Source organism: Bos javanicus, chromosome 13 (genome assembly GCF_032452875.1).
Source record: "Bos javanicus breed banteng chromosome 13, ARS-OSU_banteng_1.0, whole genome shotgun sequence".
In the NCBI taxonomy this organism is placed as follows: domain Eukaryota; kingdom Metazoa; phylum Chordata; class Mammalia; order Artiodactyla; family Bovidae; genus Bos; species Bos javanicus.
In genome coordinates, this window is record NC_083880.1 from 75,519,224 (window position 1) to 75,537,975 (window position 18,752).

The 18,752-nt window shown below is 45.9% G+C and overlaps 1 protein-coding gene across 4 annotated transcripts in view; it reads left to right on the forward strand.

The window, feature by feature from the left end:
• EYA2 (EYA transcriptional coactivator and phosphatase 2) overlaps positions 1-18,752 on the forward strand; it is a 262,777-nt gene that overhangs the window by 79,606 nt on the left and 164,419 nt on the right. For 3 of the 4 annotated variants that reach the window (XM_061437833.1, XM_061437832.1, XM_061437831.1), the window contains exon 2: positions 6,550-6,668. In XM_061437833.1, the coding sequence (XP_061293817.1) occupies positions 6,560-6,668 (109 nt within the window). In that variant the 5' untranslated portion in view covers positions 6,550-6,559. Of the gene's footprint in view, positions 1-6,549; positions 6,669-18,752 lie in introns of those variants that run through there. The other variant, XM_061437834.1, reaches the window with a different exon arrangement.

Here is an 18,752-nt window from a genome sequence, read left to right on the forward strand (position 1 = left end):
GGGACCGGATGCCATGATCTTCATTTTCTGATTTTCATCCTCCTTGAATTTTTATGCTTCCAGAGTATTATTTTGTACTGCAAGTCTATTTGCTATAGTAATCTAAATTTTGTAGCAAAATTAAGTGGCAAGTGATCTTAATTTGTTTCATTTTGTCTTCATATTTGAAGGATTTTTGTTGGCATAGTATTCGCATTGGCAGATAAAATTCCATTGTTTTCTGGTTTCCATCATTTCTGTTGAGAAGTCTTATTAGACCGTCTTTAAAAATAATTTGCCTTATTCCCCCTCTGACTGCTTTTGAGATTAGTATATTCTTACATGTGTGTAGTTTGACTGTGATATGCCCTGGAGTATTTTTCTCTGTGTTTATCCTGCTTCTGATTCACAGAGCTTCTTCATTGCTTTGGCTTGATGTCATTCATCAATCTTGAAGGGTTTTCAGTGAGTTTATCACTAAATATTGTTTCTAAGTTGTTCTCTCTCTCCTCTCCTCTGTGGTCCTATTACATGTATGTTAGACTTTACTTGATGTCCGATGTTTACTTTATGCTTTTTTAAAAACTTGTTTTCCAACCTTCTTTCTGAAATTTGTCTAGTGACTTACATCTCAGTTCATTCTTTTCTTCTGTTATATCCAATCTGTGCTTCAAAGGCTCTGCTGAGTTCTCAGTTTCAGTTATAGTACTTTTCGGGTTTAGAATTTCCATTTGATTTTTTTTTTTTAAGGAATTCTAGTTCTCTAGTAGCATTTTCCATTGTAAATCTCTTTTCTTGATCACATTATCAAGGTTGCTGAGAAGTCCTTGCTTAGTTACTCTGATATCCGAATCTTATATATGAGTTTGGTTTTTTTGTCTTGGTTTTTGACTGTTTGGTTTTGTCTCTTGCATGCCTGTGTTTTTGTGACATGCTAAGCATTGTGCAGGAAAAATTTTTGGAAACTTTGGAAGATGACATCTTCCCCAAAAGAAAAGTTGCTCTTTGGCAAGTGGTGACAGTTGAGGCAAATCACTTTGATCTAATAAGAGATTTAAATGATTCAAAACAGGATCTATTTGGTTGGTCCTTACTCCAAGGGAGTGACTTTTCAGAGGTCTCATGAAAAGGCCGATTTGTTTACCAAGGAGTCTCATCTTGATGGACCGTGAACTCCAATTTTGTCTCCCTGGTACTGGGAGATTGCCAAATCTCTGCTTCATTCCTTGCCTTCTTAGCCACCACCTTTCTGCTTTGCTTCTCTGACTCTTACCCCACCCAGGTTAGGTTTCAGCAAACGTCTCAAAGGTAATGACTGTCAACGACGTCAGGCTGACTTCTCTGTGGTTCTCACATCTCTAAGATCTTAGCTCCTTGGGTCCTAGCTGCCTTAGTAACCTGAACTCCAGTTTTTGTCTCCCCAGCTCATTGAGACTGGAAAACTCTAAGCTGCTTCTTTTTTCTTCTGTGCTTATAAATTGGCAAATGTCGTAACGGGAACAGTAGTTGAGGCCAGACTTAGCTCAGTCCACGTCTCACCTCTGGGACCCTGGGCCTTTGAGTCCTGCCTTAGTTGCCCTGCAATGTCTTCTTCTTGTTGTTCAGTCGCTCAGTCATGTCTGACTCTTTGCAGCCCCATGGACTGCAGCACGCCAGGCTTCCCTGCCCTTCACCAGCTCCCGGAGTTTGCCCAGGCTCTTGTCCATCGAGTCGGTGATGCCATCCAACCATCTCATCCTCTGTCACCCCTTCTCCTCCTACCTTCAATCTTTCCCAGCATCAGGGTCTTTTCAAATGAGTCAGCTCTTCGCATCAGGTGGCCAAAGTATTGGAGTTTCAGCTTCAACATCAGTCCTTCCAATGAACACCCAGGACTGATCTCCTTTAGGATGGACTGGCTGGATCTCCTTGCAGTCCAAGGGACTCTCAAGAGTCTTCTCCAACACTACAGTTCAAAAGCATCAATTTCTCTGTGCTCAGCTTTCTTTACAGTCCAACTCTCACATCCATACATGACTACTGGAAAAACCATAGCCTTGACTAGACAGACCTTTGTTGACAAAGTAATGTCTCTGCTTTTTAATATGCTATCTAGGTCGGTCATAACTTTCCTTCCAAGGAGTAAGCGTCTTTTAATTTCATGGCTGCAGTCACCATCTGCAGTGATTTTGGAGCCCAGAAAATAAAGTCGGCCACTGTTTCCACTGTTTCCCCATCTCTTTGCATGAAGTGATGGGACTGGATGCCATGATCTTAGTTTTCTGAATGTTGCGCTTTAAGCCAACTTTTTCACTCTCCTCTTTCACTTTCATCAAGAGGCTTTTTAGTTCCTCTTCACTTTCTGCCATAAAGGTAGTGTCATCTGCATATCTGACAGTAATACTCAGTAAAAAAAAAAAAAAAAAACAAAACCATAAGCTATGGGACTGAGGCCAAAAGTGTCACATTGCTGTCTCTTTCCTCATCAGGCTTGTCTGATGGCACATAATCCATGGAGCTCAAACACAAAAGCCTGTAAGACCACGGGGAAATACAAGGAGATGGAAAAAGAAAGGTCAAATATAAGACACTAGGGAGTGGTGGGGACTGTGGCAAACGAGCTCATATGCCTTGGCCAAAGTGGGCAGCCAACTGATAGTTGCAATACAGAAACGGTCAGTATTCCTCTAATTCTTCAAGAGAAGCTGAAACTCTAGATTCTTATGTGAAATCACCTCATTTTTAAATATTGGCAACTACTTCAAATATTTTTAAACCCTAAGAAGATGTAAAACAGTTCCTTACGTTTTTCACTGGATTTGGTCATTTAGCTAACAATTTGCTGCTTTCCATACCCACACTCAGAGCATTTGTATGTCTAGAGACCAATGCAATTTTTTACAACATTGTCTATTTTTTAACCTTCAATTATTTGCATATATCAAAAAGAATGAAGGGAATGAGTTTGGATAAAATGCAAATTTCTGACACCTACGGTCAGACAATAAGTTCAGTGTCTGCTATTTGCCACTCTCCACGCAATATGTTTTGATATATTAAAGAGATACAGAGGCCTCTTTCTGGAATGTCTTGTGGCATTTGAGGAACAAAAAAACCGGATCTCAGGACCCATGTATACATGGGAACACTTAGGACCCAAATGTTTGTCAGCTAACAGGGAGACATAAACACTAGGAGCTAGTTTGTGTGGAATTTTCTCTTTTTATATGTGGTAGCACATATAAAGTACTTCCTATATGCAAGTCCTGGGATAAGTGATTTCTTTCTTTGTTATAAATTATTAAGTATTTTGGGCATGCAGAGATGTAGAGTAACCCTATGAGAGCTTCCCTGGTGGCTCAGTCAGTAAAGAATCCACCTGCAATTTGTGGGGAAGATCCCCTGGGAAATCCCATGGATGGAGGAGCCTGACAGGCCATAGTCCATGGGGTCACAAGAGTCGGACATAACATAGCGACTAAGCCACCACTTGTTGCTCAGTCGCTAAGTCATGTCCGACTCTTTGCGACCCTGTGCACTGCAGCATGCCAGGCTTCCCTGTCCTGCACCGTCTCCCGGAGCTTGCTCAAACTCATGTCCATTGAGTCGGTGATGCCATTCACACCTCATCCTCTGTCACCCCCTTCTCCTGCCCTCCACCACTTGCTTGTTAGAGGAAGCAACAAGCTTCCTTGTTTTTAGGGGGGTGGCAAACTTTTACTGCTAGATATGAAATATTTTCAGCTTTGTGGGTCTCTATGGCAACTACTCTACACAGAAATTGCAGCATAAAAGTAGCCGTGAAGGATACAGTAACCTGCCAAGCAGGGCTATGCTCCAAGAAAACTTTACTAATGGACACTGAAATTTGAATTTCACATAATTCTCACAGGTCATGAAATGCTATCCTTCTTAGGATTATTTTCAACCATTTAAAAATATGAAAGACATTCTTAGTTCATGGGTCACATAAAAACAGATAAGCTGGATTTGGATGGGTCAGAGTTTGTGTCAACCTCTGAACTACATTGTTGCAAACACAGTTGAAGCCCCAGGGTACCTCTTTCTAAATTTCATCCCCTGATGGCCCCTAGCTAACCAGTCTCCTGAAACAGGTGTCTATCCTTCCTATACATACTATTATCTTTTTTATTGATTGTACCTCTCCCTGAATAGTGTGTCATATTGATTTGTATACTTTTGAACTTCATAAGAATGGTATCGTATGTTGGGTACCCTCTGTCTCATTGCCCATGGCTTTGTCTGGCAAACTGTTCATCGTGCTGAGTGGGGCTCCAGGGCAATCTTCTTCATTGCTGTATTGTATTCCACTGTGAGACCTTTCTACCTGTATTCTTCATTCCTGTGGTAGAGAATGGGCATTTAGGTTGCTGCCTGGTAGGTCCTTTATTTGTGTCTCATCTCTTTGCATCTTCACCATGACCTTGTAATGGAGATACTGATAACCCCCATTGTTCAAATGAGAACACCTTTGACTTAGAGCCGTTTGGTTAACTCGTTCAAGGTACTGAGTAGTGAAGTGGAATTTGAATCCACAGTCTTTTCAGGATGGAATGTGAGTTCATAACCATGTTGCCATTGATTGGTACACTGTGTTCTATTAACACAGTAACGATGGATCCTGCCAAGGATGACCTTGGATACTAATGTGCAGTGACTACCATAGCCTTTCTCTGAGGACGACTTGAATCAGTGTCACGTGTTATTGGTTGTAGTTCAGTCCTTTGAAAATTGCTGTGTTTGACGTTGTATACATTAATAAAAAACCTTACTCCCCGTATACATGATATCGTATGGTATTCGTCTTTCTCTTTCTGCCTTAGCTCACTTAGTATGATAATCTCTAGATCCATCCATGTTGTTGCAAATGACACATTTTTTATGGTTGAGCAGTATTCCATTGTGTGTGTGTGTGAACCACATCTTCTTCATCTGTTCATCTGTCGATGGACAGTTAGGTTGTCTCCGTGTCTTGGCCGCTGTAAACAGTGCTGCCGTGAACACAGACGATGCATGTATCTTTGAGAAGCAGACTCAGAGACAGGACAGACTTGTGGTTGTGGAAGGAGAAGAATTGGGGGAGGGCTGGTTTGGGCGTTTAGGATTAGCAGATGTAAACTATTATGCATAGAATGGATAAACAATAAGTTCCTACTGTATACACAGGGAAACTATCTTCAATATCCTGTGATAACCATTATGGAAAATAATATGCCAAAGGATTATATATGCCATACATATATATGTGTATATATATATATATAACTGAATCACTTTGCTGTACAGCAGAAATTGACACAAATTGTAAATCAACACAAAGAGCCCAGGCTGGTGCTCTGTGATGACCTAGAGGGGTGGGATAGGCAGGGGTGGGGAGCAGAGGGAGGTGCAAGAGGGAAGGGGTGTGTATATAATTATAACTGATTCCCATTGATGCATGGCAGAGACCACCACCACATTATAAAGCAATTATCCTGCAATAGAAAAAGTCAACCATACTTCAGTAAAATAAATTTTTTAAAAAAGAAACCGAATGAGGTTTGGGTTAGGGAATGACCTAACCAAAGTGGGGCTAGAAATTTAAGAATAAGTACTGACCTAGTGCAAGAGTTGGAGAAGGCAATGGCACCCCACTCCAGCACTCTTGCCTGGAACATCCCATGGATGGAGGAGCCTGGTGGGCTGCAGCCCATGGGGTCGAGAAGAGTCGGACATGACTGAGCGACTTCACTTTCACTTTTCACTTTCCTGCATTGGAGAAGGAAATGGCAACCCACGCCAGTGTTCTTGCCTGGAGAATCCCAGGGACGGGGGAGCCTGGTGGGCTGCCGTCTATGGGGTCGCACAGAGTCGGACACGCCTGAAGCGACTTAGCAGCAGCAGCAGCGGTGCAAGAGTTATAAAATTTTTCATTAAAAAATGAGAATGACCCCGAGAGATTTGTCCCTTTTCCTTGCTGCCCTCTCCAACCCTCCCTCCGTAGCGTTTATCAAAATCCTGGGTAATTCAGGAGCTAGTGTATTCTTTCTTGATGGGGACTACAGTGCTGGGCTGAGTGCTCTGCTGCCAGAGGGACGTTTACATATCCATGACATCTTTTGAGCCTTCCTCCGTTTGCATAAGTGACATGTAACACCACATTCAGTCTCTCTTAACTGCAGTCAACGCCACTTTCTCTCCATGCCTCTGGCTTGTAGGAATCCAAATTCAATCCTACCTCGCCACCTGTTTCTCTCTGCCTCTACTGGAAAGTCTCCCTGGCTCACTCCAGCTTAGTTAGATGACATTTAAAAGGCCCAAATATAATTTTTCTAATGGCAAAATACAGGAGGAAGGAGGAGAAAGTTTTAATCAAGTGGGTGTATTCTCTGGAGGGGAGCAAGTACTTCATTTCAATTCCTCATTTCCCTCTGATGAAAAGTTCAGTGAATTTTTATGATGTAGAATTTATAAGATGGCTGAGTTTAGGTAATCAGCTTTAATATTTATACTCTTAGGGAAAGAAATGGGAATCATTAGTAGGCATGCATAATTAATGAATAAATTATATTTCCCTTTGTTTTCTTGCAGGTACAAGGAAATGCTAGAACTACTGGTCTCAGCCAGCCTTACTGTAAACAGTGATCGTCCGGGTAAACTGAAGCCTAGCCGTGCTGACGCCGATGTCTGGACTCTGAGTGACAGAGAAGGTAGGCCTCCTGCTGTGTGCTTTAGCGGGCCTGGTGGTGGTTCCGTTCAGCCCACGGAACACGGTAAGAGACTGACAGCCTTAGACACGCATCCTCTCCCAAGTACCGTCATTACGACAGTTTCTCTTCCCATCCAATTAGATTATTGACTCTGGACCAAAACTTTGTACTTTGCTAACAATTTTGTCTAGTCATTAAAGGTAAAAGTATGCTGGTTCGTGTTCTGAACTTCCTGTCTTGGTCTCCAGTTCCAAGAAATGCTGACACCTCCACAGGCATGAGTCAGTTTCAGGTTCCAGGCCCGGCCCCGGGTGTGTCCTGCAGGCTCTGGGGCTGGACCTCTCCTACCACCGCCCCATCCAAGCAGGCATCCTGTTTACGGGGGGGTTGACGTTGGGACAACAAGTCATCTGGCTTTTGCTTTCAGGTCGGGTTGGAGTCAAGGAAGCAGAGGAGAGTTAAGCTGTTTAAAAAATTATTGGCAAATGATGCAGTCGGACGAGTTTTCACTAGAACAATTCCAGCTATTGTTTGCACTGTTTGGGATCTGTCAGCCTTCCTGGTAAAGCTCAGAGTTACTTAGCAAAAGGCATTAAGCTATTATGTTTAACCATTGAGCTTAACCCTTTGTTTGAGCAGCTTTGAGATTTGCTGCTGGTTTTCCAAGACCCCTGGCTGTCTCTCCTTCATTGTTTGTGTTTGAGGCCAGTTCGTGGGGACACAGTGCTATGTAATTGTCATGGAAAACCAAAGAGACATGGTTCTAGTTGAATATAACATCAGAAGGAATTTGCTTTTAAGCAACTCCAGGCTTTGGGGAGTGATTACTGCTGTCACCAAGACAGCAGTCAGTAATGTCTTACATGCTGGTCGTGAAGCTGAAACAGCCTTGCTGAAAGTACCATCAAGAGAGTCTGGGCTCCTGTGCCAAAGCTACATAGTAGACCAACACAGCCTCGTTCCTCCCAGGCCTGTGGAGCATCTGGATAAGCCACCCTGAGCTCTTTGAGAGTTTGAGATAATTTCCGGAACCCTGTTCAAAGACCGTCTTCCTTTTCCTTCAGCCTGAAGGCACCAGTCAACTAAAGACTCTTCATTTCAGAGCCAGTAGCAACAGAAAAGGACATAGACTGCTGAGAGGGGAGGATCCCAGACTGACTCCCAGCCAAGTGACCTTGGGCAAATAGCTCAACCTTCTGGGGCCTCAGCTGTCTCACCTGTCAAATGGAGAGCTGGGAAACATGACCACTTCGTAGGGTGCTTACTGCAGGGATCAAATGAGGTGATGTTGTGTAAAAGGTTAGTCCTTCAGTCGTGTCTGACTCTTTGCTAGCCCATAGACTTTAGCCCGCTGGGCTCCTCAGTCCATGGGATTCTCCAGGCATGGATACTGGAGTGGGTAGCCATTCCCTTCTCCAGGGGATCTCGCCAACCCAGAGGTCAAACCTCAGTCTCATGTATTACAAGCAGATTCTTTACCGTCTGAGCCACCCGATTGGAAGTGTGATAAATAAACTTACATCCATTGAATCAAATAGCCACAACGGGGACTTCCCCGGAAGTCCAGTGGGTTAAGACTCTGCACTTCCAATGCGGAGGACTCGGGTTTGATCCCTGGTCAGGGAACTATCACGTCCCACATACCACACAACATGGCCAAAGAGAAAAGAACAGATAGTCACAGTGGACTCAAACCCGTGCTTGCAAACTTGGCAGCTCACAGCCAAGCCTGGCCCTCAGGTACGTCTTTGTCTGATTTATACTGTGTTTTAAATAAAGGTAACTTGTAAAAATTGAGAGAGTGTGCATAAAAATCTAGATTTCTAGTTTCTCTGGAGATGCCGAATGCTCTAGAAGTGCTGGGCCTCTGTCCCTACCAGGGAACCTGGCTGCCACCACTGGGGACTGAGGGGCAGCTGTGGCGAATGTGACTGCCACCCCCTCTTGCCCTTTGTTTTTGTGAGCATCTATTCCGTCTCAGGCCCTGTTCAAAACAATAGAAATCTAAATGAATCCTCTTCTCCTCCATCAGTGTCAGAGCGAACCCTTGGCACCTGCTACATGTCAGGCATTAATGTGTATTAACACTTTAGTGTCTGTAACTCTAAGAAGTGGACACTTGTTTTACAGGTGAGACACAGGTTGCTGCTGCTAAGTCGCTTCAGTCATGTCCGACTCTGTGCGACCCCATAGACGGCAGCCCACCAGGCCCCCGTCCCTGGGATTCTCCAGGCAAGAACACTGGAGTGGGTTGCCATGTCCTTCTCCACAGGTTAAGTGGCTTGATTGAGATGACAGTTTAGTGATTGCCAAATTTGAACCTATGTAAACAGAATGGGCGGAGAAGGCAATGACACCCCACTCCAGTACTCTTGCCTGGAAAATCCCATCAACGGAGGAGCCTGGTAGGCTGCAGTCCATGGGGTCGCTAAGAGTCAGACACGACTGAGTGACTTCACTTTCACTTTTCACTTTCCTGCATTGGAGAAGGAAATGGAACCCACTCCAGTGTTCTTGCCTGGAGAATCCCAGGGACGGGGGAGCCTGGTGGGCTTCCATCTATGGGGTCGCACAGAGTCGGACACAACTGAAGTGACTCAGCAGCAGCAGCAGCAAACAGAATGGGAAAGACTAGAGATCTCTTCAAGAAAATTAGAGATACCAAGGGAACATTTCATGCAAAGATGGGCTCGATAAAGGACAGAAATGGTATCGACCTAACAGAAGCAGAAGATATCAAGAAGAAGTGGCAAGAATACACAGAAGAACTGTACAAAAAAGATCTTCATGACCCAGATAATCACGATGCTGTGATCTCTGACCTAGAGCCAGACATCCTGGAGTGTGAGGTCAAGTGGGCCTTAGAAAGCATCACTACAAACAAAGCTAGTGGAGGTGATAGAATTCCAGTTGAGCTATTTCAAGTCCTGAAAGATGATGCTGTGAAAGTGCTGCACTCAATATGCCAGCAAATTTGGAAAACTCAGCAGTGGCCATAGGACTGGAAAAGGTCAGTTTTCATTCCAATCCCAAAGAAAGGCAATGCCAAATAATGCTCAAACTACTGCACAATCTCACTCATCTCACACGCTAGTAAAGTGATGCTCAAAATTCTCCAAGCCAGGCTTCAGCAATATGTGGACCATGAACTTCCTGATGTTCAAGCTGGTTTTAGAAAAGGCAGAGGAACCAACGATCAAATTGCCAACATCGGCTGGATCATGGAAAAAGCAAGAGAGTTCCCGAAGAACATCTATTTCTGCTTTATTGGCTATGCCAAAGCCTTTGACTGTGTGGATCACAATAAACTGTGGAAAATTCTGAAAGAGATGGGAATACCAGACCACCTGATCTGCCTCTTGATAAATCTGTTTGCAGGTCAGGAAGCAACAGTTAGAACTGGACATGGAACAACAGACTGGTTCCAAATAGGAAAAGGAGTATGTCAAGGCTGTATCTTGTTACCCTGCTTATTTAACTTATATGCAGAGTACCTCATGAGAAATGCTGGACTGGAAGAAACACAAGCTGGAATCAAGATTGCTGGGAGAAATATCAATAACCTCAGATATGCAGGTGACACCACCCTTATGGCAGAAAGTGAAGAGGAACTAAAAAGCCTCTTGATGAAAGTGAAAGTGGAGAGTGAAAAAGTTGATTTAAAGCTCAACAGTCAGAAAACCAAGATTATAGCATCCGGTCCCATCACTTCATGGGAAATACATGGGGAAACAGTGGAAACAGTGTCAGACTTTATTTTTCTGGGCTCCAAAATCACTGAAGATGGTGACTGCAGCCATGAAATTAAAAGACGCGTACTCCTTGGAAGGAAAGTTATGACCAACCTAGATAGCACATTCGAAAGCAGAGACATTACTTTGCCAACAAAGGTTTGTCTAGTCAAGGCTATGGTTTTTCCTGTGGTCATGTATGGATGTGAGAGTTGGACTGTGAAGAAGGCTGAGCGCCAAAGAATTGATGCTTTTGAATGTGGTGTTGGAGAAGACTCTTGAGAGTTCCTTGGACTGCAAGGAGATCCAACCAGTCCATTCTGAAGAAGATCAGCCCTGGGATTTCTTTGGAGGGAATGATGCTGAAGCTGAAACTCCAGTACTTTGGCCACCTCATGTGAAGAGTTGACTCATTGGAAAAGACTCTGATGCTGGGAGGGATTGGGGGCAGGAGGAGAAGGGGACGACAGAGGATGAGATGGCTGGATGGCATCACTGACTCACTGGACATGAGTCTGGGTGAACTCTGGGAGTTGGTGATGGACAGGAAGGCCTTGCGTGCTGCCATTCATGGGGTCGCAAAGAGTCGGACACGACTGAGTGACTGAACTGAACTGAACTGAATCAGACTCCAGGGCGTCCCGGACGGCAGAGTGGTAAAGAATATGCCTGCCAGTGCAGGAGACACAGGTTCAACCCCTGGGTCAGGAGGATCCCCTGGAGAAGGAAATGGCCGCGCACGGCAGTATTCTTGGTTATGAACCCGTTTTAGAGATGTGGAACTTGAGGCTTGGGGAGTTGAGTAACTGGCTTAAAGTCACACAGCTCGTGGTAGGGCCAGGAATTAAACCCAGTCCCCTGGCTCCAGTCTCTGCTTCTAAACTCAAGATCTTAAGGGTCTTCAGACCCCAGATGTTCACCCCTCACCCCCAGTGGTAGTACCCACAAACACCTCGTCTCTCTCCTTTTTTGGGACTTGGAGCTGTCTGCACGCTTTCCAATGCCGGGGGGAGCGGGCGGGGTAGGGTCAGCGGGGGCCAAGAGAAAGACTTTGGGAGTCAGCAAAGGGGCAGAGAGAGGTTGCTTCCAAATTCAGACCAGGCAGGGCTGGCAGGGTCAGTTTACACACACACACACCCACACACACACACGCACACAGACAATGTACACATGTTTCTTTCTCTTGATTATTGGTGTGGGCAGCGAGCTCTGGGACTCAGCAGGGGACATTCCACTCTAGCTATGGCCTCAAGTGTCAGACTCAGCTACTCTTCCTGCCCGACCTCTGGTCTCCCTCCTCCTGGGCCCACCCCTTCTGTTACAGAGTGACCACAAGGATCCGCCCCAAAGGAGGACCCCAGGAGACATGGGCCACAAGGCCTACACTCCAGGAGGTCTGGAGGGGAAACTCGAACCCAAGAAACCCCCCAAGGCTCCCATTGTGTTTCCTACTTTAAGTCCTACCTTTTTAAAGTCCCTCGTCTAGTGGCCTAATCTCTTGGGGGCTCATTTGCCTCTTCTGTTAAGTAGAATAATTAGTCCACCAAGCTCATGGTTGATGTGAGGTTGAAATGACTTAAAACATGGAGAGGGCTTGGTGTTTTTAAAAAGTATAGAATCAGATCTAAATTCCTTACTCTTGGCCGGGGGCTCTGCTTTGTGACCCTGGCAGCCTCTCAGGCTGGACTCCACCCCATTGCCCCTGCCATGGCGCCCAGCCCCTGGGCTTGTTTCTTTTGCTGTAACTGACAAGTCTGATTCCGCCCTCAGGGCCTTCACATGTGCTGTTCCTCTGCTTGGACCAGGTTTCCTCCCATCCCAGGACCATCACTTCATCCTTCAGTTCTTAGCAGAGAGGTCTTTCCTTTCAGAAGTAATCATTTGTTTATTCATTCAAGAAATGTTTTCCTCAAGCACATGCCCAGCATTGTGTAAGTACTAGGAAGGAAATACAAAACCTTTGCCTCCTGGAGCCTAACCTGGGGTGCTGGTAGGGCGAGGGTCTGATGGTAATAGTAGATAAGAAAGATATATAGCATGTGGATGGTGCCACACACTGTGCTGGGGGGGCAGAAAGCAAGGTGGGATAAGAAATGCAGGGACATGGGATTGCAGTTCTTGTTAGGGGCACTAGAAATGTCACTGGGAAGGGAACACTTGAAGAAGGACCTGGAAGAGCAAGTTCCCTGGCCATCCAGCGGTTAAGAATCCTCCTTGTAACACAGGGGACTTGGGTTTGATCCTGGTCAAAGAAGTAAGATTCCACATGTCTTGGAGCAACTAAGCCTGTGCACTGCAATGAAAGGTCCCACATGATGTGATGAAGATCCCATGTGCCATAACTAAGGCCCAACACAGCCAAATAAATAGATTAATTTAAGGACGAAAAAAAAAGACCTGAAGGAGGTGTGCGAGAGCACTTCATGGTGACAGAGAGGAAGAGCCTTAGGAGCAGAGGAAATAGCATGTGCAAAGGTCCTGAGGCAGCAACTGTCCCAGAGCACGTGAGGAGCAATAAGGAGGTTGGTGTGGCTGGAGCCCAGTGAGCAAGGGACCGGTGGCAGGGGGACGAGGTCAGAGAGGCACCCAGGATCAGACTCCGTGAACCCTTGGAAGGACTTGGCTTCTACCCTGAGTGCGATGGGAGCTATGGGAGGGTTGAGAGCAGATGAGAGATGATCTGGTCTACGTTGACAGGATCCTTCAGGCTGCATGTGAGACAGGACCGGGGATGCACACAATGGGAGTCCAGGAGCTAAAGAAGAAACGTTACAGTAACCCAAGTGAGAGGCCACGGTGGCTTCCATGAGGTGGTGGTGGTGGAGGGGAGAACAGGTCAGGTTCTGCAGCAGGTTGAGGGGGAAGTCAGCAGAACATCCGGCCATGCTGTTCTGTTTATTTTGTTTGTATTCCTGCTCCCTGCCTGGCGTGTTGTGTTTGCTCCCTTGCTTTTTGTCTGCCCTTCCACCAGAATGTAAGTTCTCTGAAGGCAGATCTTACCTACTTATTTGCTTACATATCTGGTGAGAACAAGGTATGATGCATAGTAAGTGCTTAAAAAATACTTGTCAATAGAAAACAAACTTACAGTTACCAAAGGGGGGCAGGGCAGGGATAAATTAGGAGTTTGGGATTAATACATACTACTATACATAAATTACTCCTTGGAAGGAAAGTTATGACCAACCTAGATAGCATATTGAAAAGCAGAGACAATACTTTGCCAACAAAGGTCCGTCTAGTCAAGGCTATGGTTTTACCAGTGGTCATGTATGGATGTGAGTTGGACTGTGAAGAAAGCTGAGCGCCAAAGAATTGACGCTTTTGAACTGTGGTGTTGGAGAAGACTCTTGAGAGTCCCTTGGACTGCAAGGAGATCCAACCAGTCCATTCTAAAGGAGATCAGTCTTGGGTGTTCTTTGGAAGGAATGATGCTAAAGCTGAAACTCCAGTACTTTGGCCACCTCACGTGAAGAGTTGACTCATTGGAAAAGACTCTGATGCTGGGAGGGATTGGGGGCAGGAGGAAAAGGGGATGACAGAGGATGAGATGGCTGGATGGCATCACCAACTTGATGGACGTGAGTCTGAGTGAACTCCGGGAGTTGGTGATGGACAGGGAGGCCTGGAGCACTGCAATTCATGGGGTCACAAAGAGTCGGACACAACTGAGCGACTGAACTGAACTATATATAAAGCAGATAAATAACAAGCACCTACTGTATAGCACAGAGAACTATACTCAATATCTTGGGTTTTTAAATTAATTAATTAATTTCAATGCTCCATGTCTTAGTTGCAACACGTAGGATCTAGTTCCCTGACCAGGGATCAAACCTCGAACTCCTGCATTGGGCGTGTGGAGTCTTAACCACTGGACCACCAGGGAAGTCCCAGTAGGCTTTTTTCTTTTTTTTTTTTTTGGCTGTGCTGCATGGCCTGCGGGATCTTAGTTCCCTGACTAGGGATCGACCCACATACGCTGCAGTGAAAGAGCAGTCTTAACCTCTGGACCACCAGGGAAGTGCCTATAGTCAATATCTTGCAATAACCTATAACGAAAGAAAATCTGGATCACTTTGCTGTACACTTGAAACATTGCAAATCAACTATACCTCAGTTCTTTAAAATGATACTTACCATGTTTAAAAAGAAGAAGAAATAGTTGTAAAAGGAATCAAGACAGGAGACACAGCATTCTGCAAGACTATAGGATGTGGTGATTAAATGAGCTCCACCCTCCATGATCTCACAGCCTTAGCACAAGCTGTGTCCCCTGTCTGCAGCGCCCTCCCTTGCTGCTGCTGCTTTTTTTTTAAAGACAATTCAGTTTCTGATCACCAGGTAACACAGTCCTTATAAAAAAACTTGAATGCTAGGCCAAATTCACCTTTGCTGCATTTACCCAATCTTAGTGGTTTCCTCCCCTCCCCAGAAGTAACTACTGTTATCAATGTTTTGTGTTACTGTTATTGAAGATTTCTTCTATGTCTAACATGTGCATAAATGTATATTTCTGTAATTTTAAGGAGATACGTTTATGTTCTCACATTCTCCAGTGCATCTAAGTCACCTTGGAAGTTCTGTTGGCACACCGGTTGCAGGGCCCCATTCCCACATTTCTGCTTCTGTCATGGTTTGGGGCTGGGGCCCAAGAATTTGCATTTCTAGCAATTCCCAGACAATGCTGATGTTACCAGTCCAAGGACCATGCTTTGGGAACCAGGCTCCAGGACATTGGGGCCTGGGTGCGCATTGGACTCTCCTGGGAAGTCTTTTGGTAAAAATTTAATGCAAATGTCCAGATCTTACCCCCAAGGAGTCTGATTTAGTTGTTCAGAAATGTGACCCAGGCGGTGAGGTTTTTTTTTTTTTTTTTGGCTGCCCCACGAGGCATGTGGGATCTAAGTTCTCCTGACCAAGGATCGAACCCCACCCGCTGCATTAGAAGCATAGTGTCTTAATCACTGGACTGCCAGAGAAGTCCTGAGATGTTTTTAAAGCTCTCCAAATGCACCCAGTTTTATGCACCCAAGGTTAATAACCCCTGCTCTAGATGTCTACTTCAGGACAAAGACAATTTTTTATTCCTACATATGTGTTTAAATTTCTGTTCCTAATTAGCACACAGCTCAGTGCCTGACTTATGGTAGATCCTTAAAAATTACTTATGGTTGGGTGAGTGAGTGAGTGAATGGAGGTGAAGTGGATGCTTGGTTAGGTGGATGGGTGGGTGGTGGATAAATAGAGTAGCCTACGGGCTTCCCAGGTGAGGCTAGTGGTAAAGAACCTGCCTGTCAATTCAGGAGACATAAGAGATGCAAGTTTGACCCCTGGGTGGGGAAGATTCCCTGGAGGAGGGCATGGCAGTCCACTCTACTGTTCTTGCGGAATATCCCGTGGACAGAGGAGCCTGGCAGCCTTCAGTCCGTGGGGTCACACAGAGTTAGACAGGACTGAAGTGACTTAGCACGAGGAACCATGGATAACTTCAGGTTGGTTTGGTTTTGAGAATAAGATGTTCTGGGGAATAAAAGAGATAAGGCCCATGCAGTCCTTAGCAGCGTGCCTGGCTTGTAGGAACCACTTGAGAAATAGAAGCTATCGTTCGTTACCATTTAAGGCAAAATTGGATTTGAATTTTATCCCGTCTTCTGGAAGGAGGAGGGAAAAAGTTATGGAACTAAGGAAGCAAAGCTGAATCAAGAAAAAAGAAAAAACTTTTTTTCTTCTAAAATGCAGACACATTTTGCAAAAGCTGAGACTATAATCTCATTAAGTGTTTCCTTGGAGAGGTGAAGTCACCGCCCTGTGAAACAAGCAGCTGTCAGATGCACTCAGGCCGCCTGCGCCGCCTCTGCCCCGGGGTGATGTGGTTTCGTTTCCAGTTTCAGTCACCGGTTCTAGCCAGGGGCTGGCAGGTTTTCCTTCATTTCCCCAAGCCAGGTTGAGCTGCCCAGAGCTTTGCCTGGGTCTGGCCGGGGGAGGCACAGATCAACCTGACCTTTGGCATTTTGAAGCCTTTTTCAGCGGGCTTCCTGGGGGGGCCTATGCCCCCAAAACGACCTCCTCTACCTGCACGGTGCACACGTGCACACGCTGGCCTCCTCATACAGTGCTCCCTCCTGCTGTCTCTGCCCCTGGTCTCAGTGCCGCTTAAAGCACCCACAGGAGGGAGATGAGCTGATGAAATTTACAGGCACGCACCTTCAGCAGCACAGACCGGCCTCAAGACATCTCGCATTATCTCATCTCATGGGGATCAGTTGGAAGTGGCCCCTGGGGCCCAATTAGGCAACATAATAGTGGTGGCTGCCTTCAGAATCATTAGTTTCTTAATCCTCCCAGTGAAAGGAGAGGTAAAAAAAAAATGTGGGGACACTCAAATTGGGCTTACAATGGAAGTCGATTAAGCGAGAGCCTCAGGAGAATAGAAAGCTAATAATAGCTCCTCTGTGTTGATCAGTTACCATTTGGTAGGTACCTGCTTTGCAGCAGCCCTACAGGGATGAGATGGTGCCCCATTTTGTGGATGTGGAAACTGAGGTTTAGGGAAAGGAAGCGATGGACCCAGGGCCATACAGTTACAGTGCAGCAGAGTCAGGATTTGAATTTGACCCCTTAGCCCATGTACTTTCTTTGGAAGGAACAATAAGACAACAAATTATGAGACTTGAGTTGTAAATCTGGTTCACAGCGGGTGCATGGTAAGCACTGTTGAATGAATGAACCCACCGGTCTGTCGGTGGGTAAGTTACATCACACAGTCACACACACACAGTCACACACTACCTGTGTGTCCACACACACAGACTCCAGCTCTAGTTTCCTCATATTCCATTAGATCATTTCTATTCCCTTCTTGGCCCCGGTATGCATTTGCTTTGTGACTTCTGGAATGAAGATTTATTTTTATGAAGCCAGAGCTGGGACTTCCTAGTAATTTGCAATTCCTTATGAGCCTGTGGTCTAAACTCTCACTACTCGGAGTGGGGTTTCCGGGCCTGCCGTGTCAGCGTCTCCTGGGAGCTTCCTTGACCTACAGACTCGCAATCTGCATTTTAATAAGATCCCCGGGCGAATCCTGTGCATAGTCACGGTCCAGGTGATCTTCTCTGTATCCGTGCCTTCTTCTGCACCTTGGTACAATTATAATTAAGTTCTTTACCTGTGTATTTGTTTACCATCAGTCTCCCCTGCTAAGTGGAGGGTGGCTCAGACAGTAAAGTATCCACCTGCAATGCAGGAGACCCAAGTTCAGTCCCTGGGTTGGGAAGATCCCCTGGAGAAGGGAATGGCTACCCACTCCAGTATCCTTGCTTGGAGAATCCCGTGGACAGAGGAGCCTGGTGGGCTGCAGTCCATGGAGTCACAAAAAGTCGGACACGACTGAGTGACAGACACTTCCACTCTCACTCCCCTGCTAAACTGGAGTGTCCATGAGTACAGGAACCCTGACTGGTTTTGTTGATTCTTGTAACCCATTACCTACCACATGCCTGGCATGTGGAAGGTGGTGAATGAATGAATGAGATCACCCTGAGGCTCTGGCTATCTGTTTAGCTAATCCTTCTCCCTTCACCCGTAGGAAGAAGGGACTTAGAGCTTTCAATTCACAAATGAAGGAGGCTCTCCACCCCTCCCTTGAGAGCCAGCTGCCCCAGTTTCTGTGTTAACCACATCCCTCGGAGACACGTCATGAAGCTTGGCGTAAATAGATTTGGCTACGGTGAGTCAGGTCACCAGGGCTGTTTTTACCACTGGCAGCCTGGATTTAGTGCTAGTGCTAAGTCACGTCCCACTCTTTGCAACACTGTGGACCATAACCTGCCAGGCTCCTCTGTCCCTGGGATTCTCCAGGCAAGAGTACTGGAGTGGGTTGCCATTTCCTCCTCTAGGGGATCTCCTCAACCCAGGGATCGGACCCACATCTCAGGCGTCTCCTGCATTGGCAGGCAACTTCTTTACCACTAGTGCCACCTGGGAATACCCAACGTGGATATAAGTCACCATCAACGTGGATATAAGTTGCCATCAGTGATTCTGCCATTGCCCCCAGTCTTATCCACCATGCCATGTTCAGCGGCATGGCCAAGACTGAGAACAGAACACTGTAGTCAGTAGGAAGGGCATCTCCACCTTCCAGACTCTGGATCCCACCAGCATCAAAGGGCTGATGCTTCGACAGCCTGTGAGGTCTTCACCACCCTTGGGTCTCACTTGAGAACAAGAGTTAACACGTCTTCTGCCCCTGCGCTAAGGGTCCCATGTTTGTGATGGGGCAACCAGGAGCAGTATGACCACTCCCCCTCGATTGCCAGCATGCCTTCTGGGCCTGGGACACTGGCCTCAT